At 43.4% G+C, this 27,076-nt stretch overlaps 6 protein-coding genes across 7 annotated transcripts in view; 3 read left to right on the top strand and 3 right to left on the bottom strand.

Moving 5' to 3' along the window:
- Positions 1-3,851, top strand: part of LOC126557988 (uncharacterized) — a 42,557-nt gene extending 38,706 nt beyond the window's left edge. The window contains exons 3-7 of the mRNA XM_050213917.1: positions 1,891-1,997; positions 2,692-2,883; positions 2,952-3,235; positions 3,370-3,515; positions 3,588-3,851. Coding sequence (XP_050069874.1) covers positions 1,891-1,997; positions 2,692-2,883; positions 2,952-3,235; positions 3,370-3,515; positions 3,588-3,851 — 993 coding nt within the window. The remainder of the gene's footprint in view (positions 1-1,890; positions 1,998-2,691; positions 2,884-2,951; positions 3,236-3,369; positions 3,516-3,587) is intronic.
- LOC126558017 (tryptophan--tRNA ligase, cytoplasmic) overlaps positions 1-9,590 on the top strand; it is a 274,008-nt gene extending 264,418 nt beyond the window's left edge. For both annotated transcript variants that reach the window (XM_050213951.1, XM_050213950.1), the window contains exons 2-4: positions 8,092-8,257; positions 8,339-8,567; positions 8,642-9,590. In XM_050213951.1, the coding sequence (XP_050069908.1) occupies positions 8,104-8,257; positions 8,339-8,567; positions 8,642-9,590 (1,332 nt within the window). In that variant the 5' untranslated portion in view covers positions 8,092-8,103. The remainder of the gene's footprint in view (positions 1-8,091; positions 8,258-8,338; positions 8,568-8,641) is intronic.
- On the bottom strand, positions 5,905-7,480 carry LOC126557921 (pinin). Its single transcript, XM_050213834.1, has 3 exons — positions 6,613-7,480; positions 6,193-6,543; positions 5,905-6,124 (listed from the first exon to the last, which is right to left on the bottom strand). The coding sequence occupies exons 1-3, from the start codon at positions 7,478-7,480 to the stop codon at positions 5,928-5,930; spliced, it is 1,416 nt and encodes a 471-aa protein (XP_050069791.1). The 3' UTR covers positions 5,905-5,927.
- A 2,541-nt stretch (positions 9,591-12,131) lies between the features above and the next one.
- LOC126558219 (uncharacterized) lies at positions 12,132-13,494 on the top strand. Its single transcript, XM_050214188.1, has 3 exons — positions 12,132-12,855; positions 12,947-13,079; positions 13,152-13,494. Exons 1-3 carry the CDS (start codon positions 12,132-12,134, stop codon positions 13,492-13,494), a joined length of 1,200 nt encoding a protein of 399 aa, XP_050070145.1.
- Positions 13,495-22,065: 8,571 nt separating this feature from the next.
- On the bottom strand, positions 22,066-24,219 carry LOC126557481 (poly(A) RNA polymerase gld-2 homolog A-like). Its single transcript, XM_050213272.1, has 5 exons — positions 22,923-24,219; positions 22,660-22,847; positions 22,478-22,590; positions 22,304-22,413; positions 22,066-22,244 (listed from the first exon to the last, which is right to left on the bottom strand). The coding sequence occupies exons 1-5, from the start codon at positions 24,217-24,219 to the stop codon at positions 22,066-22,068; spliced, it is 1,887 nt and encodes a 628-aa protein (XP_050069229.1).
- A 417-nt stretch (positions 24,220-24,636) lies between these two features.
- LOC126559279 (peroxynitrite isomerase THAP4-like) lies at positions 24,637-25,306 on the bottom strand. The gene is made up of 2 exons (XM_050215410.1): positions 25,244-25,306; positions 24,637-25,122 (listed from the first exon to the last, which is right to left on the bottom strand). The coding sequence occupies exon 2, from the start codon at positions 25,120-25,122 to the stop codon at positions 24,637-24,639; it is 486 nt and encodes a 161-aa protein (XP_050071367.1). The 5' UTR covers positions 25,244-25,306.
- Positions 25,307-27,076: the final 1,770 nt, after the last annotated feature.

Raw genomic sequence — 27,076 nt, 5'->3', positions numbered from 1 at the left:
GGTGCTTTACTGGTTGTTTGAGGTTTTATTGCAACAATGAAGGTCACTCGGCGAAGGTTAAAGCACCGATCGCTCCTATCAAGTGGGTGTGGGGGTTTGTGTTGACGCAATACCGCACGAACCCTTCTGCCTCCTCACAACGATTTATGCCACGCAAGGTCACAGTACACATTTCACAGCGGACGTCGATGGGCGCCTTTAATCGAACATTCAATCGCCGAGGACGCATCGCACTGAAGAGACAACACGCGAGACGTTGCGTGCTGAACGCAGGCCGAGGGCTAGCATCAGCCACGCTTCACGAAACCATCGATATGAGTTTCAGGTCATGTGAATGGACGGAAATGAAGGGGGTTGGGAAAATCAATTCCAAAATTAATAAGCTTCACCTAACGATGCTGAGCTGAAGTTCATCTGGAACGTCACCATTACTGACGGCTCATTAGACGTGTTCCAATAACGCTTCTTTCCTTCGTGACACTTTCAAATGGCCGTATCTTGGCGTAGAGTTTAAAATTTTCCAAATTGAAACCTACCCTCACATTCCCGATCGAAATATTTCACTTTTTCCAATGAAAGGAAGAAGAAACTGTAAAATCATCGATATGCGAGTGACGCCCTTCAGCGTACGTACGAAGCTTCCAGGCAATCGTACCAGATCAATGTATAAGCTGCCGGGGTTTGCAAATTTTAGGCCACGCAGCACGAACGGCTAGTGAAGCAGGGAAAGTAATAACAAAATTTCCACTTTTTCCTCTCAAGCATCTGGCTGAGTGCGGAACTAGGGACGCTGTTACGGTGTGTTACATTCGAAGGGGCAGTTCGTTCCCATGTCGTGTTTGAAGGAAGCTCACTTTAACGATCGATGATACTTGAAAACATAGTGTTTGAACAGTCGTGTTCCAGATTTGGTTCTTTTGTTCGATTTAATTTTGGAAAGGTACTGTAGTGACTGTAAGCTTAGCTATAATAACACTAATGGAAAATAAATTTAGTTGGTAAATTAAAATGTTCCAAAACGTATGAAAATAAAATAGAGTCAATCAACTATAATTTAACTAAATAATTTTTCTTAGCGAAAAAAACCCAAAAATCCCAAGGGCCTTGTACAAAAATATGTACCGACATGCATTAGCAATGTTATGAATTTTGCTGTATTTTCCTAAAATGCTCGATCATTTTATCGTTCTAACAAGGATATTATTTTATTTTTACACGTAATATCAAAAGGGAGTCAAGACTCTTCGTAAAATGAGTCTTTTATTTTTATATTACTAATTGAGATTTTAAATCCTTAAAAACATTTGCCAACAAAGATATTTTCCGCAGGTGTTTGTATAAACCATGACCATGGACCATGAGTATAAAAGCATTTTATTTGCAGCGGAAAATAATTGTCGTATTGTGTGTAAAGTTATGCAAACTCATAAAAACTCATAGTTCATTGATTTACACATCCTGATAGGATATCAATCTAGTATATCTCTTCCAAAAACGCTATAAATTTTAATTATTTACCATGCTCAACCTCATCCTAGAGGTTCGTCGCTTATGTTGAAGTCTTTTGTTTCCGCATCAAATCGCAAGCGCAATTTTTAACCTTTACTCTATCTAAAGGCACACACAAACGCTTGCACTGCCGTGTGTTTTACATTAAAAAGCAATTCTTACCACGAAAATCTACCATCTAATGCTGGTGCTGCCTTATTAACAAAACTCATTAATAACACGTCCGAGCAATCGAAGTTTCATCGCAATAACAGCTCATAAAGCTGTCACAGCGTGGGGGTTTGTACCGATCTGTTTAGTTACATTTTAACGAGGCCCCATTTCTAACCGTTTGGCAAATTGGTGCCATCTTCTTGCTCCTCTTCTTCCCTGCAAACACAGCGCACAGAAGAACGCTCCGTACAGTTGGCCGTCCGGGTGCACAAAACGTTGGAGCTGGCGGACGACAAATTCTACGTTATCACATGCGGCAAAACAGGATTCGCTAGGTAAGTGAGAACGTTGCACATGCGTATAGACAATTTCCGAACGTTGCACCACAGCAAGGAAATGGGGATGGGAACGAAGAGATTGCAGTGCAGCTGTAATGTAAGTGATATTACGCCACCCGGGCGCGATTAGTGCTAATGAGATAGAAACGCGTCATGATCGTTCTAGGCATGTGCGTCGCCCATTTACACATGCAAGATCCAGCATTGAGAGTCAACTTTTTAGTAGGTGTTAAATTTATGGAATGTTCTGCAGAAGAAAAAAAAACGTCGACCTCTAGTCGATTGTGCTTCGGAACAACGAATAGACAGCGAACCGGACATGCGCGAACGAACGAATGACAGTGGCCTTCATGAATATTGCAGCTGACTGGAAGGTTGGAATTGGCATCCTCCGCACCCCACAACTATACCCGCACGCATCCATGGCCATGTGCTGTGTGAAGCGAGTGCCCCATCATGAACCTTTCCTTATTGAGCAGCCATTACGTACCGAGAATGCACGCTTTTTCCCCCGACTCGTGTTGAAGGCGTTTGCTAATGTCTTCATCAATCAGATGTTGCGTAGGACTTCATGAAGCATCTCAGCACGCACCCAAGACTCTCCTTTTGCTTAATGCATTGATCCTCTAAAAGGAACACCAGCCTAGATAAAAAAACCGTTCGATCTTCTTCGATTTTTCACGTTCAACAGGGATGACAGTGGTGCGGTGGCATTAAAGTTTCTGGACAGTACTGGACGACGCGTACGGGAAACGGTTTACAACCGGGAGTACACGATCAAGGCGGAAGTTACCAACCCGAACGGAACGTACGGCATACGCGTCAAGAATTGCTTTGCCTTCAACAAGAAAAACATGTCCGTGGCGCTGATTGACGATCGAGGGTAAGACACTAATTGCGGCTGGTATACTGTAGATAACGCAACTACAACTCCCTTCATTCTATATGCAGATGTCCGCTGAAAAACGACACGATGACACGGTTCCGGACGAATGCGGATGGTACTAGCGCTACGGCACAGATTATGTCAATGTTTAAATTCTCTGAGGGTTCGGAGGTCCACTTCCAGTGCGACGTGGTACAGTGCAATGGACGGTGTCCCGAGTTGGAAGATGCGGTATGTACTGGGGACCCGAATGCATTCATCAAATCGGCCCGTGCTTTGGGGCAGGTGGACGATGGAATGCTGCTAGCGGCCACGACCGTCTTTGTGATTGATCCTGCCTTCGCACCAGGTAAGTGATATAAGGAAATGTTACAGAGGTGTTTGAATCTGAATGATGATTTTGCATTGTCAACTAGAAAACCTTCCAATTACAATGATTCTTCAATGATTTGGTATAACTAATACAAACTTCATTCTCCACAGTGATCTCCCCGATTTGTGACGACACCGGAATCCGTCCGCACTGGTTACTTTGGCTGACGATTGCACTTGGCGTGCTGTTCTTGATCATGCTACTGATGAACATCTTCCTCTGTACGGCCATGAGCTGTAGCTGCGCACAGACTGAGGTAAGATGCACCAAAACTACGCCTAGCGGATGATTTAATAAATCTCACTTTTCCCCCTTACTTTCACTACAGATCATCGAGAAGGAACCGTCGATCATTGAAGAGTACGATCCGTACCGAAGTTGGCACGGCTCACAGTACGGATCGCGTTACTCGCTGCACGGTGGCCGTGAAGGTGGTCACAACAAGGGCTACACGAGCGGTGGCAGTACGATCCACTCCAACCGATCGCTACCGATCGATTCGGACCATTATGCGATCGTACACAGCCGGCCAGGTTCCCGGCACTCGGGACTACACGGACATCGTCCACGTGGCCCACCAAGTAATATGTAAAAAACAGGAATAGCGTTATGCATGACGAGAGTACACGGTAAAGGAGTCTGCGTTGGTACGAGTGAAGACACATCAGGACGCACATTGCATCACAACTATGCATCGCCACCTGTACATAACCGAATGTGCGTGCATATTTGCAATGTTCTTCTTTTTTATTATTAATCAACCACACTACACTCTCCATCCAATCAGAGAAACAAATGTTGCGAACGAAAGATTTCAAGTACTACATAAGCGTTGTAGTAGCCGCATATTTAAGTTATACACCGTATCAAAAAAAAAAACAAACTTCCCCTGTCCATCAAAACATTCGTTGAGCTAATTACGAGCTCAACTTTGCAGCAAAAGTGGTCTCGATTTTAGATCATCACTATTGTACCGATTATCGGCCAGCCGAAGACTGACAAATGCCATGTAAACGTACGTCTTTCTGCTGGAATGGTTTTACTTACTATTACTACCATTATCACTGTTACTACTACTACCGATCTTTGATACATAAAATAGCAATCTTTCTTCTATTGGCGATTTAAGTATGCGCAAAAGGAAAATCATTAGAACCGATACACAGGAACGGATTAACTTAATGGATCTTAATTCCCACTACCAATTGGAAATGATCCTTGTTGCTTCAACAAATAATTTGCGCCGAACAGGACAGAGAAAGAAAGTTAAAGTAGGTAATCGAGAAGTGTAAAAGTTACTTTACAAAAATAAAACATAAAAAACCCTAGGTAAGACTAGTAAAACTAGCTGTAGAAGATAAAAAGTAAACTGAACATTGCTTGCTTCGGATGCAGCAGCACTAGAAGCAGCAAGCAGTTGATAGATTAATAAATTTAACCATCAAGAAACAGGCACAATAATGACGTTCTACAGGCAAGAAGCAAAAGCGGTATGATACATCCACGACCGGATCGGACAAGAGTTTGCTTTACAGAAGAAAAAAACTTGTAAATTTTTGCATAAGACAGAAGATAGTTAATAAAAAGTACATACTAATACGTGAAACGAAATGCTTCTTTTCCGGGGGACCCGGAACTACGAAACGCGAAATATTGTGGGAAGTATGAAAACCGGTTTATTATCTGCTATGTTTATAATATTACTTACTTACTGCATTACGAGTACACGATTTGGTGCACGGTGGTACAATACCGATCGATCGTACGCACAGATTATTGATGAGTTTTTGTTTGTTTGTTTGCCTATGCGCTTCTACCGTCCTTAGCCAGCTATCTTACGAAGGTAAACACTACACACTACAAGCGATCGCGATGCAGAGCGACAACTGTTTTCAGGCGCACTGTGTCAAAAAGAATCGCGATGGCTCCTGAAACTGTCGTCTTTATGCATCGAACAGTTAAGATTCTTACAAGCTAGAGAACTGTGACTTTTGTTGCATCTTTCATCGGTTCTTTTTTTCATTTGCTTTTTTTAATAGAGTGGGAACAATGCAGTACAAAGCCGATGTTGTTCGAGTTGACACGATCAGTTTCTTAGCATGTGTGTGTTTGTTTAGTTGGAGTCAAACCAAAGGAGGTTAAAAGAAGATTGTAGTCGCATAACTACAATGGTCTATGTTGATGAAAGACGAGTAATCTCATCTAGATTTCAAATCGAAGGCAGGATGTCAGCCTATCCAATAAAATGAAAGTATTCCTTCTTATTTCGTCTAACGTTTTACTAAAAAAAACCGTCAGCAGTTCGCTGCAAAATTAGATTAAACTTAACAAGACCGACTGTAAAATTCAAGTTCAAATTCAAATTTGTTCGAAAATCTTCTGATGTACTAATGTGCTATCTACGAAACACCGGCATTATACACTGCTCCTACAAAAAAAAACCAAATCCAAGAAAGAACTTCTTCTTCTTGCTCTTGGCTTAACGACATCTAAGGTCACGCCGGCCATCGAATGGCTTGCTAGACTTGCGGGATAGCACGTAGGTGGAGTTCTCACTATCCTGCCGTTTCAAGACCGACGTCGATGTTGCCTACACGGCTGCCAAGAAAGAACTTACAGCAAACTAATTTCTTCCTGTACTTTTACGCACCGCCCTGCCATGGGACGATCAATTATCCTCCGGGACAGACGTTCGGAACGTGATTTGAATATTTTTCGTACGATCGATCGAGGTCTTCCGTCTGCCAACACCTTCCGAATCTTCATCCATTTCTGTAACGGATGCGTCCACCTCCATACCGTCGGCAGACAGTAGCCGGATGGGTTTCGATTCTTCGGCAGGCATATCCCGTCGTTCGGTGGTATCTACGAGCGTATGAATAGTTGCAAGTTAAAAAAAATGGCAAAATACATTTAACTGCTGTCTTACTTACCATGCTTAAGATCAGTGTTAAGAATGGTAATTTTAAACCTTGACGCCATCGACGCTGGTAAGGCTGGCCCTTCGGGCACTTCGAGCTGTTCGTCCTGTTCATAGTGGTACGTACTGTGCGGATCATCGTCCTCTTCGTCATCGTCCAGCTTTGATCGATCGTGCTTGGTTCCACCGGAGACAACGAGCAAGCTCTCATCGAAGCTGCCGGAAGACTTTACCCGCTCATAGCCACCGCCATGGGAACGATCTTTCGGATCGTTTTCTTCCAGCGATTTTATATCCGCTCGGAACCGTGCCTCAACCGCTTCAATGCTTTCCATCACCTCTTGGCGCTTTTCTTCCAACATTTCTGCAAATAAATTAAGAAAAACCTTCTAGCAATAGCTTCCAACCAATTGATGCAAATCGTTTGTCTTACTCTGCGGCTCCTGCTGACATTCGGCCAGCTTCTTTTCCATGGCAGCATTCATCCGCTTTGGTAGGTAGTATATCGGAGGATTCGTTTTCGTTTTGATAAAGTTTTGCAACGGTCGTTTCGAATTTTCCCACATTTCCAGTGCCTTCAGCATTGCCATCTTCGTTTCGAGCGCGCGAATTTCCAGCTGCTGCCGTTTCCGGTCCGTAAACAGGCATTGCTTCTCCTTGAGCATGTTTTCCCGTTCCGCTTTCTCCTGCTCCTCCAGCTTCTTTTCGATCATCGCTTTTTTCTCCTCCTTGGACTTGAGTTTCGATTCTTCCTGGGAGAACTTTTGCAGCGTACCCAGCAGTGAACCGAAGATGCGCCGATTACGGGCACGCGACCGTTCGTCCGATCCTTGCGCTGCTACAATATCCTCCTTGGATGGTTGTTCCTTGATGATGCGGGACAAGATTCGTGGCTTCTCGTAATCAACGTCACGATTCGGAGGCCCAGATAGCCGGCTAAAAACGGACTTTGTTTCTCCTATGGCACGACGTTTGGCTGGATTTTGACCCAGGTCTGGGTATGGCCGACCATGATGGTCCCGGCGTGGTCCCATCCCATGATGCGGTGAATCGAATCCGAGCGAGCTTCGCTTGCGGGAATCGGCGTACGGTAAATCCTTTACGGCGGGACTTTTTTTGTTGCCTCCGTTCGGTGTGTACGGTCCACCGGTATCATCACGGCCGTTGTTGTACTGCTCGGCATTGGCTGGATCGCGTCCAAATATTCTCCGAATGTTATCATTCAATCCCTTCAGGTTACATCTCGCACGGTCCAGCTCCTGCTGCAGATCGTTGTACCCCTTCATAACCTCCGTTGCCATGTCTCTGTGTCCGGTGCCGGGTGCTTGGAGGAAGTCACCGTTCAATACGCTTTTTCTGTATCGTTCAACAAATTTTCAATCGTACTTCTGGTGCAAAACATTAGTTAAAACAATTTGTTTCTTTTTTGGTTATCTTTTCTTTCTCCTGACAGTTGGTGTTGAAGCGCCGCTACAGCATGCAGTGAGCAGGTTCGGTACTAAAACACAGCATTTGATGCTGTCAGATGTAATGTTTTGGTACAACGTGTTTCACCCGCATTTTTACAAATATTTTATGATTTGCTATATTTCGCATGAACAAAAGCTAAATTTTTTATCATGTATGTACAAGTTTACAGTATCAAGCAGTTTTTTCATGTATTTAAATTTAAAAAAAGAAACAAATATATTTTAGTACACCAACCGATTTCCACACAAGTTCGAATACATGTTCGAATGTGATTTGACAAAATGCTGTCAAAATGCAATTAGCTCACAACAACAATCCTGCTGTCAAATCCCCTCTGGCATGCATCGGCAGCGCGGTGTGTTGGCATAGAAAATCACACTCCCGATCGTATCTCAAACCTCGCCAGTTAACCAATTATTTGAATGAAGTTGCAGTACTTCAGAGGCAACGAACCATGAGCAACCTACCGGACGTAGAGCAGCTCAAGCTGGAAGAAAAACACAACAGTGCGGTGGAAAACACTGCCGCTCCAGTTGACGAAGATGTGGTTGATCCGTGGACTGTTACTAGCACATCCGATGCAGGAATCGATTACGATAAGTTGATCAGTATGTAGCGGAAGTGTTGTGTGGCACGTTTATAAAAAAAAGTATAATTCAATTTACTCCTTTCCTTTGCACAACGTACAGAACGGTTCGGATGTTCACATATCGATGCTGCACTGATTGAGCGGCTGGAAAAGGTCGCCGGAAAACCGGTTCACCATTTGATTCGCCGCGGCATATTCTTTTCGCACCGTGACCTACACACTTTACTGAATGCAGTGGAGTCGGGCAAAAAGTTTTACCTCTACACCGGCCGCGGACCATCGTCGGATTCCATGCATTTAGGTCATCTGGTGCCATTTATCGTGACAAAGTAAGTATCGGCGCGGTAAAATGACAGCGCACTGCCGTAGAAGTGACTGATGCAAACCATTCGTTTAATTGCAGATGGTTTCAGGAAGCGTTCGATGTGCCGCTGGTCATTCAGCTAACGGATGATGAGAAAACGCTGTGGAAGGATTTGACCGTCGAGCAATCGATGCGAATGGCACGCGAGAACGCGAAAGACATCATTGCACTTGGATTCGATCCAAGCAAAACGTTTATCTTTTCCAACCTCGAGTTTATGGGCCAATGTCCACAGTTCTATCAGAACATTATACGCATCCAGAAGTGCGTAACGTTCAATCAGGTGAAGGGCATTTTCGGTTTCGGCGATTCGGACGTTATAGGAAAGATTGGCTTTCCTGCGGCACAAGCCGCACCCGCCTTCTCCACCACCTTTCCTTTCATCTTCGGTGCGGACAAGCTGCCCGTACTGATTCCCTGTGCGATCGATCAAGATCCGTACTTTCGTATGACGCGTGACGTGTCGCCCAGGTTGGGCTTTCCGAAACCGGCCCTAATCCATTCGAGTTTCTTTCCCGCTTTGCAAGGAGCGCGTACGAAAATGTCGGCCAGCGATGCGAATTCCGCCGTCTTTCTGACCGATACTGCGAAGCAGATTAAAACAAAAATTAACAAACATGCGTTCTCCGGTGGACGGCCAACGCTCGAGGAACACCGAGAGCTGGGCGGTAATACCGACATTGACGTTAGCTTCCAGCTGCTTCGATTCTTCCTAGCGGACGACGAGGAGCTGGAGCGTATCCGCGTGGCGTACGGAAAGGGTGAACTGTTGAGCGGAGAAATGAAAAAGATCGCCATTGATACGCTACAACCGATCGTGGCCGAGCACCAGACGCGAAGGAAGGATGTGACCGATGAGGTGCTAAATATGTTCCTATCTCCGAGAAAGCTTAACTACAATTTCAGCGTAAACGTGGCCGGGGATAGCGCCAATGGGCCTGGGGGAAAGAAAAAGGGCAAAGATAAGAAGGCGCCTAAGCAGAATTAGCTTCGATAGCGCATGATATGGCGGGTGGCGGCGGTGGACGCCTACGGGCAAGCAATTATCGGTACTTTAGAGGATTATGATAAGCGACGTTACGGCGCTAACCAGAGTCCTTTCTACGTTCGGCAGCAGTGCTTCGATTGAATACGTTTAACATATGAAAGTGGACCCAGTAATCATCACCTCGGTCGTGAATTAATGTTTTCCCTGCAATTTCGGTTTCTGGGAATTGAACAACCCTGTATGTGAGAGGAAGTGGTGAACATTTATTTATTTTATTTATAGCCGCATTGTTGCTTCGCATTTCAGCAGGTAAAAACGTTGCACGGTAATGAATAAAAATTGCAAGATAAGACACTTTAGACTGTGCTGAATGTTATCCATTTTGTTCAAAACAAGAAAGAAGATAATTTTCTACATGCTAATTGGTTATGCTATTTATCATGATGAATATGTGAGTGCTTAATTTTCTATATTTTCCTCGAATGTGATCCAGTATAACGATAAAACCTCTATTATTGATTTTTTCTGTTGGCTTATTAAATAAAAATCGTAAACAAAAGAAAATATTATTTAAGATATTCAATGGCCCTCATCTAATAAAAGAAGGAAAGCTGAGGATAATAGATAGAATAAAAGGATCAGCTGAGAAATGCTAGTTAAATGATAGACTGAAAGCAAACAGAAGTCTTCCTGTGAGCAATGAAATATTAGGAGAAACAAGATATTTAATTTTAAAGCCCTTTCGGACCGATCCCCTGTAGTGAGACCTGACTATCCAACTACGACGGGTTGGCAAATCTAATAAACCATTAGATGACCGGAGTAACCTAGGAGATCCTTAAGCCAAGAAGAACAAGTGAAATTGTTCATATCTACATTTGTGGATTTTATGCCAAGCGTTTTGAACGGGTAGAACGCAAAAATAGATGAGAATAGATGAGAGGGTTGACTACAAAAAGGATACGAATGGGAGGAGGGGGTGATTGAGTGACTCCTCAACACGATGATCAAGGGTCCCCAGTAAGAGGGCCTTTCTACGGTGCTGCTAATACGAGATGCTTTGTATGATACTGCTGTCAGAGCTGTACAGAAAAGACCCTTGCATACAGGCCTCTGCTCGGGGCGGGAGAAGACTTCGTCCTCTCTCATGATATTGACTAATCATGCGTAATTGTTTACTGATCATGCTCTACGTCCGCTTCCTGGTCTTTCTGTTGCAGATTCCTCAAAACCGCTCACGATCGGCGCCTTGTCTGCCAATGTATCAACGTGATCACTTGAATCTCAGTCTTGGCAAGTTGTGGAGTTGGCGGCCGTCAGGAGCCTCACCGATCAAGGGGACAGGGGGGGGGGCTTCGATAGAGTAAAGAACTTCACTGGCCCGGGGAGCCTCGCTGGCTAAAAAATTCCTTTTGATGTAGAATCATTATATCCCTGGGTAAACACTTATGATTTTTAGGATCAAGGGGCCTCGTTCCGGTTTGCAACTCTCCATCGATATCTCCGAGGAACAGATCTCTAGCACCAGCAGGTGCCTTCTACCAGGCTCTGCTACTGCATGCGATCTTGGCCTGCCATTGCTGATTTCTTGAACATAATTTACATTCGCTCGTTTCAACTTGCCTTGAAGACAAACCATAAGAATGAACTGTTAATATGTAATAAGATGTAATACAGCTACACATACAGAAAAAACAACGCTCAACCTACACGGTGATCGCTTCAAGCGGTGATCCCTGTCTACCCTTTGTCGAAGCGGTCACCAGCAGTCTATGAAGCACGTGTACAAGATACGTGAATCTTCCTTGCCGCCCTCGTCAATGAAACAAGATAAATGATCTTCATGCAAGCGAACAAAAGAATCTTCCTTTGCGTTCTGTACCCACCCGTTGCATGATGCTGCTCTACATTCATTAATGCCGCGTACTGAAGCTGATGAGGCAAAACGATGACAAACCTCACCTCAGGGAACACTTGTGCACACAAACCCTCGCATACACACACACTCATGCATGTACGAATGACGATCAAATCATCCGAAGTGGGTGATAGGTAGGAAACATCTTCTAAAGAAGGGAAACAGAGAAAAGCGCCTACATAGGTTCCGTGGAAAACGTGGTGGTAGCATTGTAGAACGAACCGAGCGTGGAAGTAAATAAAAAACGAAACAATATTTTCATATCGGCTTCTGTACGGTCGCAGTAGGATCTCTATCCTTGGGAAAAGGGGCCCGAGAGGTGCGTTACAGCAGAAGCGATCCGATGATCGTGATCGTTAGTGTGTATCGATATGTTGGAGGAGACGTTTCGTTCAGGACACACGCGGTATTGAGTCTAGTGTGCAGTGTACAAGTACTTTAAGCAGAGGTTTCATCTCCCCAGCAAGTGCATTTGATTCGCCTTCCAGAATGATTCGCCCGCCAACGTTAAGGGAGCGATAAGCGATGGCCATGTGCATACGAAACCGTCTGTATGTAAATTAGAAAAAGAAGATAGTGCAAATACCCAACAGTTCCCGTGCTTACAGAGTGTCGCATGCATAATGAACATAGCCGATCTCATTCCAATCGATCTTTCGAACGATCGCGAATATCCGGCCGTGTGCAGTTCGCCGCTGATCATCGGTAACGATGTAAGTCACCGGCCGATAGATGTTTCGTCCTCGGTTAGTTATATCCACGTCCCAACGCCAACGTTCGCCACGTTTGCTCCGGTGCCCGCTACACTGCCGGCGATCTTCACCTCGCCATCGTTCGAACGTCGCTATCCGACGAGACGCACTACGAACCTTGGTGCCTCGTCCACCGCACACTATTCCGTACCGATTGCGGCCTCACCAACGCCACCACTAGCACCACTTCCACCGCCATCATTGCCAAGCTCCGGACACAATGGGGACCCGTCCGGAACCACCATTCCGGTCAGTGTGCTCAAACTGACGCCACCGCGATCATCTCCGCCTGCCACGTTGCTTCAGGCGAACGATGCGAACCGTTCGCCAACGCCGGTGTTTGCGATGGATTTTACCCGCATCAGTACTGGCCAGGGTGAAGAAGGTGATCGTTTGGTGAAGAATGTTGTGCTCTCGTTTGCCAACACATCGAAAGAGTCCGACCACCCGTCGATCGAGGGTGCGTTTTCCGGTGGTCAAAGTTTAGCTACCACAGCAACCACGTCGTCCAACTCTTCTAGCTCGTCTGCCGCCGATGTACTGAACCAATGCGATGTTAGTCTCTGGAGAAAGCGTGCTCTGGAGATCGAAAAAGGTAAGCAAATGGACGATCCCTTTTTTCGCAGGACATTCATAAACCTTCCGTGTACGTGTGTGTGTGTGTGTGTGTGTGTGTGTGTTTTTAGATTACAAAAAATCAGCATGCGATCGCGAACGGACCAGGATGCGTGATATGAACCGTGCCTTCGATATGCTACGCTCGAAGCTACCCAACAAGAAACCGTCCGGTAAAAAGTACTCCAAGATCGAGTGTTTAAGGCAAGTGTAATGGTAGTCTCTGGTAGTGATTAGGATTTAAGCGCTTATCCTCTTCCTAACAACATCCTGCAGGGTAGCAATACAGTACATACGGCATCTCCAGCGTGAACTTGAATATCCCATCACACCGTCGCCCGAACCGCACGAGTACATGTACGAAATGGTGACGCCGTTCAATCATATCGCTGCACCGTCCGGCACGTACGTTGGGCTGGACACAAACAACAACAGTATGCCGATTGTTTCGGCACACTCCTTCACGGTGGTTCCTCCACCGAGACCGCCGGCACCGCAACCCATCTTGGCACCGGCTTTGACAGCACCGCAGGCACCAGTTCCACCGACCGTGGCCCACAACCACCAGTGGTACATAGCGAACAGTGCCGATGGGTACAGTTACTACTATCTACCTTAATTATATTGTTTTATTGTTTGTAATTTTCATCTCTTAAATATAGTTTAGTTCAATGTAAAGTTGTGGTCTTGAGATTGCGAAGAATACAGAAAGAATCGGTGATGAAGCTGTAGTATTATTTCCAGGTTACTTAATCTTCTAGGTGGATTTGAAGCTTTAGGTGGATTTGTTCGAAGTGGCACGTCTAAAACCGATTCACTGAACTGACTTCTAACCAAGTTTATTGAAAACTTCCTCAGGGACCGGACATTCAGAGTATTAATAGGAACCGAATTATCCAACCACTAAACACTAGAGAATGGCGTCCCACAAGGTGCCATTCTCTCTCCCAACCTTTTCCTCATTAGCATGGAATCCTTGTTTTTCTCTATTCCTACAGAAATCCAAGCATTCCTTTACGCAGATATTATCCTGGCCTTGTCTTCTCGTTCCGCTTGCGAATCGCGTAAACTCCTCAAACAGGGGTTGACGGGATTCGACAGTGGTCGAGAGTGGTACAACAACACACAACCCAAATACCCAACGCATGGACTGTCGACATACTCGGCGTAACTATCGACACTCGCCTTTCCTTTATTCCTCACTCTAACAGGGTTAAGAAGGAAGCAAGCAACCAACAACCAGAACCTGTTACGGATGCTCGGAACCGGCAAAGCTCGGGCTTCCCGTATAACACAAAACCGCATCATCAACGCCTGGCTCCTACCCAAACTACTCTACGGCATCGAGATTGTTTCACGCGAACGAGCAACCTTCGAGAAGAGAGTAGCACCTATTTACCACACAGCCATCCGCTGGTGCATTTGTCACCAGTCCAATCAACTCCCTCAACCCGCCGGGGAATCCGTCCCTGGTATCTCCGCACACCTGCCATAGACTGGGAACCTAAAAGGTCTCTCCGGGGAACCGGAAAAAACAGCCACATCGCCAATAGTACCTTTACTCACTTAATTCAGACTAAATACAAACATTTTCATCATATCTTTACATACGGCTCCGTTTATCTGGACTTAGCCGGCTGTGGGATTCACTCCACCACAGACAACTGCGTCATCAAACTTTCTAATCACACCTCCATCTTTTCCGCCGTAGCGATAGCAATTCAACTAGCCGCCGACGAAGGACTACAGACTGACCGACCGCACGTCATCTTCAGCGACAGTGCCAGTGTTCTAGCTGCCCTGGAACACGGCAACTCCAAAGACCCCCACATCCAGCTCCTAGACTCCATATCTGCATCCCCGACAATCGTTTTCTGTTGGATTCTGGGTCATTCCGGAATCAACGGAAACGAGAAAGCCGACCAACTTGCCAACGACGGTCGGCTCCGTCCTGACGAACCATACAACACCCTTTCACGCCGTGATGCCATCCGCTTCACCAACACCATCATCTCCCAACACTGGAACTCCACATGGCACAACGTAGACCTCAGCAACAAACTCCGTCCTATCAAGAACAACACCTCTTCATGGGAAGATACCGAATCCAGCCACATCCAACGAGTCCTTTCCCGCCTTCGTATAGGCCACACCCGCTTTACGCACTCCTACCTCCTAGAAAAATCCAGTCCTCCACTCTGCAGTTTCTGTGGTGTTGACATCACCGTCCGCCACATCCTCACCGATTGCCATGGATACACGACACACCGAGCCACCTGTCAACTAGAAACTGATTTAACGACAATCCTATCACCTTACAAACTCCAGCAGAACCGCCTCATTAGATTTTTACGCATCAGTCATTTATACAAAGAAATTTAAGCAATAAGACTCAAAGCCTCTATAATTAAACAAAAAAAAAATTCACTGACCTTATTGCTGACCAACACACTATCAGTTGATTTTGCGTCCGTCGCATTCGGTACCGGTCATAACTATGGACACCATCTTACCCCACGTTGTCTCCTTCTGATATTCTGTGTTGCTTTTCCCCATATTGGTTTCTGATATTTTCTTTTATAAGTAGACCAAGCAGTGGAGCATGAATGCTACCCAGTTTCGATGTGTAAAAATTACTTACAGTCATCTGCATGGGGCGTCCCGGTAGTCTTGATAGCAGACGCACCGGTCTTCACACGGCAAAACCGGGGTTCAAATCCCATCTACGATCTTTCCCCCGTAGTGAGGACTGACTACCCACCTGCGTGGTAGCAGAGCAAGTCTAGTAAGCCATTCTATGGCCGGCATGACCTAGAAGATCGTTAAGCCAAGAAGAAGAAGAAGTCAACTGCAGGAGATCAATCATAACATTTGATCCTGAGTGAAGAAGTTGATTCTCCAATGTCCTTCCAAAGATGCAACGGGACCAATAATCACTTTTAGGATGTTCCTCTCGAAAGCAGCGTGCCACACTCGTGATTCGATGCCAAGGGCGCAGAGAGAGCGTGAATTGCTACTATAAACATTTTCTAATTTCCTACCTAAGGAGTTTTCTGAGGTTCTAGTCATCGGCTAGTAGCTAGTAAAGATCCGCTAACAATCCTCGGAGGCCTTAAGCGTTACGGAAGTTGAGCCTCCCCGTATCACTTTGAAAACCATCACACGCAGTACGGCTAAATCTGGACAGTGAATATATTGCAGGGATATGTTATATGCGGTAGTGATCCCTCAACATGCATTGCTCTTGCCAGGTGAAATATGACTACACTGGAACACTGTACACTTTGACAACGAATTTTTAAATGCCAGTCTTTTTTTACAGGCAGGATTCATCTGTTATTCGTTATCTTCTATTCGATAGCAATTTCGCAGGCTCCATACTCTATACCACATTGCGAGGTATATCTGCATTGGTGTATGTGAATGGCCGAGGTTCATTAGATTGGCAAGTGTTCACGTAATAATGTAATGTAATAAGATGTTGTCCAAACATCGAATGAATGTTGTCACTTTTACATCACAAACAGGTTGTTGTCGCTCTTCTATAAATTAGGAGTCTTGATAAGAAAAGAGTTTGATTATTCGCTCGATGAACGAAGGCTGAAGGCCGACAGATGTGATTGGGCGTTTGATAGAATTTTTTACGCAAATCCATAGTCATGCTCAATGATGCACTTCGTAATACCTTACTGCTTTTGTTGATGATGGGCAATAAAAGGTAGAAAAGCTGCGAAGCTTTAAATGAGAAAAACGATTTGATAATGAGTTAGTGTCATTGATTTTTTTCTTCGACCTTTGCTCAAGCGCATTGATTCTTTCTTTGAGCAGCCTTTGAGTTTTAGTTGAAGACAAAGATCAGTGATATTTTAATGGTGATCATCAGCAGACTAATCTAGGAGGCCTTATCCTGATTCTCGAACTTCGTGCCATTTTCTCATTATCACGGCAAATTTCTTTGGAATGTGAAGGTGAACGTTTAATAGCCACAATCCAAAAATAGTGTTTATTTTTGCTGTGCTCAACAACATGTATGTCACACAGAATATTACTTGCCGTCCTTTACAAGCAGGAGATTTACATCATCTTTTTTTTTTGTATAGCTTAAGGATGGGGGAGGAAGGTTCTTTGTGGGTTCGGGCGCCTTACCAGCTCGGGCCCCCTCCCCCCCCCCCCCCCCCCCCCCCCGTGCAACCGCTCACTCCGCTTACTGTCAAATCCGCAACTGCTACCATAGGAAGACCCGAGCCGTTGTCGCCTTTACCATCGCATCAGTCCCTTGCAGTCGCGAAGGGGGAGGCCACTAGGAGCCTCGCCAGAGAGAGGAGCTTCTCCGGCCATGGAGACCCTCCCCTCACCCAAGAAGGGATCTCGGTTCAGCATGTCAATTGACCTTCATAAAATCTTCTCTCCCTCTCTCCCGGGCAGAGCTTTTGAGCGCCTCCCGGCCAGCACATTTGATCCTTTGAATGGAACTCGGTTTAGTGGATTTAGTTTATCAACTTACTTTAAAAACATTTAGTTAGCAACATGACATGGCTATCCTACATGAATAAAAAAAAAATAATTATTTTATTTATTTGTATTTATAATTAATAATGACGGTCCAGTGCCGTATTGTCAACACCGCTTGTGTAGAATAAATTTTATAATCATATTGATAAGGCATTTCCTCCTTATTCTTTGCCTTATCCCGGGCATACTCGGTTGTGGTTGTGGTGATGGTGAAAAAGAACATTTAATTAACTTTCTCTATGCTGCTATAAAAATGGTAATTAATTAGAAAGAAAAAAAAACCACTCAATTTTAACTTGAGAAAGTGTAGTTTAAAAATGACAGCCTGATTGTAATTACAAAATAAAGTACAAAAAATGCTCCTGCTGGAATTATTAAACTTCAAAATTATATTCTTTGTAGAAGTTTTGTTCTAACATGATTGCTTTTCCAGCTATTTTTGCCAATAATTTCATGCAAATATTGGAATAAAATCTAGCAAATTGCATTAGGTGCTCACGTGCAGCGTGTAACGGAGGGTTAGGTGCAACCTCAGACTCACTAGAGCAAGTGTTCACCGCTACTCACGCGCAACTGTATGCGACTAGGCTTAAGCTTCACTCTCAGTTACATTGCGACCACCGAAGAAGTCAGTCGAACTTGTGTAGACGTTCGCGCTGTGTTTTGCTATTAGAAGTGCATTATTACGGGTGCAACGGAAAGGGATTGGTGCATTACTTGCAGTGGTACGAAAATACGCATCTAAATCACGAAAGAACGGGCAAAATGGAGCGAAATCGGCGTCGTAAGAAGCAAAAACAAAGCAAGAAAGGTAGGTGCCATCCAGGAGCATCGCGGAATTCTGATGCATTCGCAAAGTAAAAACGCAAGTGGTTCACTGTGTCTAGTGATCATGATCGTCGCCATCGGTAGCATACGTGTTTTTTTTTTTTTTTTATGACCACTCTCCGGCGTGTCGGTCTTTGCGGATCCAGTCTTTTGTTACCGATGGGTCATAAAACATAATTTACTGCTGTTCTTCTATGACCTATTTTCAGAGATTGGCGTGAAGGCTTGCATTCGTGAGCACAATCGTCTGATGAAAATGAACGACTGTTATAATGCTATCAGAGAATGTCTGTACCTCAGTCCATCTATCTCCAAGGCAAAAACATTGGTGTAAGATATGAGTTTGTAAAATCTTATTCTGCATTGATTTTACTCATTGATGCCGTTCTGCATTTGTTCTCCAGCGAAGCGATCCAGTACATCAACATGCTGAAGTATGTTTTGGATGCGTCACCGGAGGGAACTGGAGGGGATGATGACGCAAATGGTGCACAGGCCATCGAACCACACTCGGATAAGCTCGAAATGGGTGAGGAGTTGGAGGAGAAATACACACTGAAGGACGATTTCCGTGCCATTCTACCAAAGGAAAATCGAGATATGCCCATAAGCAAACTGGCCAAGAAAATGCCATACTTCATGAAGCTGTTGTCACTCACAACGATGCCAACAAGCGACGATTCTGACTCGGGACGCGGTAGTGTACCGGAATGTTGCTTTACCCCTCCATGTAAGCCTATGCTGTTAGAAGTTGAAAATGAACAAGCTGCAGTCAAGGAAGAAGTAACGCAACAAACGCCCATCGACACGACAGATGAAACTGACGACCAACAGGAAACATTCTTTACGGAAAACTCTTTCAAATTTTTAATAAAAAATTTACTCACTCTATCCGCTGACGATTCAGATGAATCTACAAAAGAGCACGAACTAAACTGTCCCCTGATAAGTGATGAAGCACACGATATTCAAAATACATTGCCTACGACTACAGAGGTGCTGGAGCAGGCACAGGTGCCTCTAACTGAGAATCCTTATGCTACCGCACAAGAACCAGAACAATTGAATATCGATCAGACTTTTTTAGACGCACTGGAAACAAATTTGGGTGAGGCCAGTTTTGAGTGGTTAGACAACAATTTGCCAGAATGTGACGAATTCTTCAATGAGCACAACGAATTGCACTTAAACGACTTGCATGATCTCAGTTTGGAAGAGATGTTGAGTTACCTTGACCATCAATGCTGATCCTGATCGAGCATGAATGAGACTGAATTATGCGAATATTGATATTCTCATGGAACGTTATTTTTTATTGTTTTTTTTTTTGCCGTACAATTGTGCCTATTAGTAGAACCAGCATTATAGAAACCATGTTGCATACCTCTCAATCTGCATCTATGTTGCAAACGTCTGTGATGTTAGACGAAATGAAGTAAGATCTTCATAGCATTTGATCTAGTGATAGTACAGTACAAGGAAGAGCCATGAGAGATCTTACTAGAATCGACTGCATTTACGCTGTTTTTAAATCCACAAATGATGCTGATCCTCCAATATTTATACTGTTTCCTTTTCTTGATTTTTTTTTCCTGTATGTCCCTAAACATTGTTTTCTTGATCTGCAATTAATGATCTCACTAACTGACTACAGTTAGTGAGATCATTACTTGTGTTAGTGAGATCATTACCAAAAAACCACAAGAATCTGGTACTTCGTGTGTTATGTTCAAATATTAAAGACTCTTTCTTAACGTTTGATTTTTAAAAACATACCTATCCTCACACGTGCATAGCACGATCTGAGTGTTCTAAAAATTAAAAACCCTGACGAATGTGTTCCATCAATCAAAAAGTACAAAATTTATTTCATTTCAATCATATTTAAAAACTTAAATATGAATCTATTTGAATGAATTTTAAAATAGAAATTTTAAAACGAGTAGAGTCTTAGCAATTAGTTGTTTCTAAAAAGATCATTCAAAAGCGCTAGAATCGTCTTAAAAACAGATGTAATGCATTTTGCCGCCATTTCCATTCAATATGCCGTGTAATGCGCATTGCATATCTGGCTAGCTTTAGCTGACACGATGGTATCCGTTCCCGTACTTTCGTAACACATTCTTATAGATTCAACCAGGACAAGCCCAAACGAAGTTATGTCGTTAATGTGGTTTGACGAAGGACTTTGGTCAGTTTTTTTCCATTGGCAAGAACCTTTGCATCCTCGTTACCAACTCCGTCCTCGGCCACATTATACAAATCCCATCTTATTGCTGATTTCTCTGATCCTGAGTCCGTTTTTATCCGTTACATGGTTCATTTAATGCATTTGGAAGTTTTGGGTAAAATTTTGTAATATTTTTTAACATCAGTTTTGGAAAGATGTTGATTAATAAGTGTGTGAGTAAGAAAATCATTTAATTTATTCCAAACAAAAGTTATTTCTCATCGATCGTAACAGTGTTGCAGACGGCATAAAGATAATCAGGATTATCATAAACTATTCTAACAATGAGAAAGATCTGATCTTCATACGCCTAACTTGCATATTTTTGTAAAAAATTATACGAAATTTGTCCAAATTATTTTTTAAAGGCATTTTTGTGAACCGCATGGATATTGCTTATTTATAATTTGTTATTTATTTTATTTAATTCGTTTTGTATCTTGTTGAATGAAGGGATAATTTTTATTTATTTATTAATTTATTTATTTATTATTTATACATTCGTCTTATTTTTATCGAACATTTAAAATTCGGACAATAGTTTAAACTTTGTGAATTCGGTAAACGTCAACAATTCGGGTGTACTTCTTGTTTGTTTTAAAATAATTTGGTACATAACATTAAACACGGCAATCCTTTTCTGATTTGAATACGCAACTCACTTCGCATTACCGACTAAGGTTAAACGTTAAATCGAGACAATTTGTTGAAATATGAAAAAAATTTATAAATTATAGAAATGACATTTTGTTTCTCTTTTTTTTAAACATCCGAATGTGCAACAGCATCAAACTGTATAGAAAAAAGATACTGTAGTAAAAGCTATGGTGATTGTGCCTAATGACAATCAAAGAGACAAGGCTGCGAAGGGACAAGAAAAGATTTAAAATTGAATTTAAACCCAAAACCTATGGAACGGAAAAGATGGTAAATTGATAGTTCAGTGTGAAGCAAATGAGAAATCGGAAATAAAAATAAAGACAAAAAAAAGGGACACCCAGATGAAGTATAAGTTAGCTTCATAAAGTCTCAGAATGATGTTTTTCAGGGTAAACATGTAGCAATCATCGAATATATGGCTATATTATATTATCAAATATGATAATTTTAATGTTATGTTAGAGGCTGAAGCTGAGCAATTGGTTATTAAAAGGGACAAAAAATATATTTGTCGATCTTGAACTGTTGCAGAGTTCACGAATCATTTCATGTAATGCGGTGCTTCAATTGTGATTTATTTGTACACCAGAGTACTAGCTCCCAAAATGAAGAAGCATGCTCCAAAGCATCCTACAAAAGAGAGTAGTTCTAATTACGAAAAGTGTATCAACTTTATAGGAATACATGATAAGTAATAATCTCAATATGTGCCACTCAGCTATGAGTAGAGAATGTCCAACATCACTACATAATCACTACACTAACTCACACCTTATTTCATTATTATCTGCTTTATTTGTACAGAGCGTGTTGCAAATAGATACAATTCTGTAAGACTATTTTTGCCAAACCCACAATTCTTGTGAAAAGATTTACAGGTTTAAGATTTTTCTTCTTTTAATCTTTGTTTTTTTTCTTGTTCTTTAATATTATCTTATGTAAGTGTAAGTATGTTTCGTTTTAAAAGTAACTGCTTGTGGATGGAATCGAAGAGGAGGTAAATAGCGGTTTCCCAAACAGGATGCTTAACGTTTCGTTCTCCTCCAACATTTTCCAGGACGCGGCAAAAGCGGCCTTTATCTGCTGAAACACATAACGATTGTGGACGGATTTTCCGGTGTTGGTACGATTGAATGGCTCTGTAAGAACAATTTGGTAGAATGTAAGAACATACATAGAATGACTTAACGTTCATTACCTTCGATGAAGAGATAGCTACGGATACCAAGATTTTCGCTGCCATTCCACCTACACTCAGCAATCGGTAAAGTTGTTCCCGTTCTAACCGAAATAGCGTAGTTGGCGTAACTAAAATAACATTCAATATTTGGCATAAAATAATGTTTCCACTCTGCCAAAGTATGTAACTTACTCAAACTCAGCATAATATTTGTAAAACTTGAGCAACAATTCTCCAAGAGTGTCCTTGTTTTCCGATTCGTGCGGATCGATGCGTTCGAGCAAATTGCTATTATAACGTTCTTGCTGTGACAAAATCAAACTTCATGTGCCTTTTCTTTCAATCCAAGAGCAAAACTAGTTTTATGTACTTACGACAAACTTTTCCGGATAAGTCTTATGCAGACACGGTACTACCGCAGGCGTGACACCGCACTGCAGGAAATTGAGCACCATTAGCACTAACGAATAGCTGGACATCGTGGAGTTGATCGGATCATTCAGATTGTGATGTTGAGCCCACAGCTTTATCACCATAATCAAGGGCCGTACACGCAAGTCCACTGAAAAGAAAGGATCTGTCTCCTTAGTACATTACCAAGCAGCAAAAACCATTTCCTTCCGAAAAAAAAACTTACATTGAGCGTAGCAGTGTAGCAAATGAGTATTTCGTATACCGACACGATTGTTAATGCTCAGATCGATATCGATATTTTCCTGCACTTGGCGAAACCGCAATATTGGCACCTTTGCCCTTATCAAATCCAGATGCTCAAAGTTAGCGGACGTGGACATCGATTCGATGAAGCTTTTCACCCGCAGCAGATTGTTTAGTGCTTCGGTTCGCGAATCACAGTACATAGGACCATCGATGTCTACGATGCACATGTCCATGTCGGAACTATCCGTCCCGAACCCAGAAATGGTGCTTCCCATCAGGTAGAGCTCGTACTTTGGCAACCAGGAAGCCATTTGCTGGAAGCTGTTGTATAGCATTTCCCACAGGCGCATCTTTTTCGCAAACGTGGCGTCGGATTGCTTGTTGGCCAGAAACATTTGCCAAATGCTTTTCGATAGAGGATCCTCGGTGGCAACGGTATCATACGGAATGGTTGTACTTAATTCTTGCGGACTATTACGAGGTGATGAAGGAGCAAGATTGGACGAAGTACTTTCCCAGTTGGAATTCTCTTCGCTTTCGAGACTTTCGTTCTGCGTATCATTGGTAGACAGATGAACGGTGGACTTCCCATAAGCTTTTTTTTGCACCTGTGTATACTGTGCGTACGATGTGTTGCTTAGTTCTTGTTCCGTTGCCCAACCACGACGAGCGCCATCCGACTCACCGCGTATATGAGGCATCCATACTTCGGGTTTACGTCTATACAGCAGCTCCTTCTGATAGATGTAGCCAAACTTGAACATCAGCCAATAGTTGTGATAGCCATAGTACCGAAGCAGATTAGCGAACGTATGATTCGATTGCTCAGGATCGACCCGTCTCTCAGGGATGCGTTCTCCGTAGCTTCTAGTGCGTTCGTGTTTGCGTGTGAAGCACATGTGGTGACGGATGTTGTTTAAAAAATCGACCGTATACTTGTATTCTGTTGTGTTTGGCGCCTTCTTTCCGCTAGTAGCGACGCCATCGTTTTGAAGCACTTGCTGTTCGAAGTAGCGCATATGTGAACGTAAGGGATTTGGATGCGGTAGATGATCTTCGGGCGGCTGATTCGATAATCTAACCTGCTGGCTCCAGGCGGCAGTATTCGAGCCATTTCCATAATATCCGTTCAATCTAAACGAGTTTCTTGGCTGTTCGGTTCCATCCATTCTTGCATGGTACGTTCCGAGTTTCACATTCATATTAGAAGACAACGTGGTTGTAATCTTGGGACGATTGGAGAAGGATGTTTTTCTTACCTTGGTTCTTCCCATTGGAATGTTTTTGTTGTACACAGAATAATACTGGTGGCTCACAAAACTGCAATGATCAAAGATTAATTCTTGCCATGCCAAACTGCTACAGTTTTACTACGTACCTTCTCGTTGGATCGATGTAATTTCCTTGGGAAGTGTTGTGCAGATGTACGTTGAAGTTGATTATTTTTTCTCATTGGCTGCTACGATCAGCAGTGACTCATATTGTTTCACTTGCGTAGTTCGGATTTTTTAAAAAAAGTTTTACGTTTCATCTGGCATTATTCTTCAATTCTCTAACCATGTTTCCTAAGGAACTATGACAATTATCCCATTTTACAACTAATATTTTCACCCATAACCATTTCTTTTTCACCCACTATAGGTACAATTTCAACAGCTTTAATCTATCCAATCAAGCAACCCTCAACTTTCTCATTCGCATCTCTTGTACACAACATTCAGGTGGTTTGTCATCGGTGTGCTATCCGTCTGCATGTCCGTTTGAATCTCCAGCGTACCGTCGGCATTCAAACGATATCGTTTCTCGATCGCTTTAACAGCCGGATCTTTGCCGAAAGACATACGGTCAACAGCTTTCGACACCAGATTAAGCCCTTGTTCCGTTGCTTCACCTTCCTCCAGCACTGCCAGGCCGAAGTTGTGTGCTACCATGAACGCAACCTGGTTTGTGCCCGGTTTAATGCGTAGAAAGCCTCGTTCCAGGTGCATCGGTGCACCGGATACGGGATGCCGTGAGTTTGCTTCGTAGTTGAGCAACGGTTGACCCACTGATTCGAACTTAATGATCTCGTTGTAGGTAAAATCTTTAATCGTAGGGTAATGTCCCTTGGCGGTCACCGATTCCCAGGTTCCAATGAGCCACTGGATGGGTTTGAGTGCTTCGTGTATTTTAGACATCTACAAAGGGGGAGAAGTGATCAGTTAAATTATTTTCGCTGCATATTTGCGTAGGATTAAAATTTCTGATCGGTATACCTCGTTCTATTCAACGTTGATCGCTTTTTACTCGCTCATACACCTTTTCTTGCCGGTATAAAGTTGTTTGTTTACGTTTGTTGCTACGTTAACCCGTGTACAAAGCTCCACCTACAATGGTCGTAGTAAACAAATTATTTATTAACGTTAATTTTCGCGACAATCCAATAAAATGGCAATTTTTTCCGAGGATAAAAAAATTAAAAAAAACCTTGCAAAAACAAAAACTTATTGATAAAAGTTGCTAATTGCTATTTTCTAGATAAATTTTACTTTTTAGTACTAATCGATGCAATGTGCCCCAATCCCTCCCATCTTATCGATTCGAGAAGCTTCGGCTGCAACTGTCAAATCCGGCATTGACATCCAACGTCTACCACTAGCGTGCTCTCTTTCCAACACGCTCTCACTCTCACCTACAACTATGGGCCAATTACCTTCAAGCCAAACTCAGACCAACCGTGAATTTCGGTCAAAATTTTACTCATAATGATAGCAGTCATTTATGTGTGTACGGTCTGTCAACAACGCTGGGACGCATTTTGCTGTCACAATAGTTAGTCGAGTACACGATCAACACCGCATTTACGCTGGGTAAATCTAAATTCGTTTTACCACAACACAATAAGCATCTGTAAAGTGTGAGGCATCCAAAGGAAGGAGTTTCAGTTCTTGATGGAACATCGATGCTTCTTATCGCACTGGAATGCAGTGAATGTGCGACAGTGTGTGTGTGAGTGCGTGTCTCGATAGAAAAATCCGTTTGCAGATTCCGATTCACCCAAGCAGAGCGCTGTCGGGAGATGCATCAGCACGAAACGGTGGTTGTGGATGTTAAATGTTTGATTTTAATGTCACTTTTTTTGGTTTTTGCCCTGTAACGGGTGTATGGTGAACGTTGGCCAGAGCATGGCGAAGAAAACAAACGCGTGTGAATAACCAGCATGTTTGTGTGTGTGTATGGGAGTGAGTCTTGAATTTGTCTCCATCAAGGCAGTGGTCGGCAAAACGTAGCCTCCTTCTCGTTGGTTGGAGAGCTTACCTTTTGGCACCGGCAATTGCAGTGAACTTTAGTTCATGTTCTACTAAATTAATCCCAATCGCAGCTAATTGTGGGCGCACGTGTGTGTTTGTGTATGAGCTATTTTGATCCAATGGGGTTTTTTAGACGCGCTAAGGAATGTGTCGACCACTGGCCCAGGTCATGAAGTAAACGTGAGATGAAATCGAATTTTTCCGGTGTATATGTGTGTGTGGTAGTGGGCGTGAAGCACGTAGGGTGGCAAGCTCGCGCGCGTGTGTGTGTTTGGGGGTATTTTGGGGCAAAACGGTGACGTTTTGCGCTCGCATCGAAGTAGTCCGTCGTTTGTCGCGCGCCAGTGAAATGCGTTGAGATAAATTATCTTTCCCCCAGTTGAATCGTCTCGGTCGTGTACATTATTTACACCAGAGTGGTATCTATGTGTGTATGTGTGCGTGTATGTGTGCGGTCAGTTAGTGCGACACCGATGGCCACATATACACACGCGCAGCAGGATTCTGGATTTCCTTTGCTCGATCCTTGGTTGAGAAACGTGTGAGCAGCACCATTGTAGTAAGTTGGCGTTTAAGATGTGTCCGTGAGAGGGATGCCTTGCGAGACAGCGAACCTGCGAGACAAGCACACACAACACACACACAGGCGATTAATGACGACGTGTGCCAAGAGATGTTTGTGGTTTGTTTATTGTGAAGCCTGGCTGATGCTGCTGGAAGTGAAAAATGGAAGGTTCCGTGATCTAGTTCCGCGATTGTGAATGCAAAACCCGAGCCACACAAACCAAGCGATGTGATTTTACTCAATAATAGCAGCCTTACTTTGTAAGCCCGTGTGCAA

Source organism: Anopheles maculipalpis, chromosome 2RL, assembly GCF_943734695.1.
Source record: "Anopheles maculipalpis chromosome 2RL, idAnoMacuDA_375_x, whole genome shotgun sequence".
Classification (NCBI taxonomy): Eukaryota; Metazoa; Arthropoda; class Insecta; order Diptera; family Culicidae; genus Anopheles; species Anopheles maculipalpis.
Note: the sequence above shows the minus strand (reverse complement) of the source record. Positions and strands in the feature narration are given on the sequence as shown.

Coding starts and splice junctions, on each gene's coding strand:
- LOC126559279 (XM_050215410.1), bottom strand. CDS start 25,122: ATGTCTAAAATACACGAAGCACTCAAACCCATCCAGTGGCTCATTGGA.
- LOC126557481 (XM_050213272.1), bottom strand. CDS start 24,219: ATGGGAAGAACCAAGGTAAGAAAAACATCCTTCTCCAATCGTCCCAAG. Junction 22,414..22,477: donor AAATATTATGCTGAGTTTGA/GTAAGTTACATA, acceptor ATGTTATTTTAG/TTACGCCAACTACGCTATTT. Junction 22,245..22,303: donor TAGCTATCTCTTCATCGAAG/GTAATGAACGTT, acceptor TTGTTCTTACAG/AGCCATTCAATCGTACCAAC.
- LOC126558219 (XM_050214188.1), top strand. CDS start 12,132: ATGAACATAGCCGATCTCATTCCAATCGATCTTTCGAACGATCGCGAA. Junction 12,856..12,946: donor TGCTCTGGAGATCGAAAAAG/GTAAGCAAATGG, acceptor GTGTGTTTTTAG/ATTACAAAAAATCAGCATGC. Junction 13,080..13,151: donor TCCAAGATCGAGTGTTTAAG/GCAAGTGTAATG, acceptor AACATCCTGCAG/GGTAGCAATACAGTACATAC.
- LOC126557921 (XM_050213834.1), bottom strand. CDS start 7,480: ATGGCAACGGAGGTTATGAAGGGGTACAACGATCTGCAGCAGGAGCTG. Junction 6,544..6,612: donor ATGTCAGCAGGAGCCGCAGA/GTAAGACAAACG, acceptor ATTTATTTGCAG/AAATGTTGGAAGAAAAGCGC. Junction 6,125..6,192: donor TAACACTGATCTTAAGCATG/GTAAGTAAGACA, acceptor ATACGCTCGTAG/ATACCACCGAACGACGGGAT.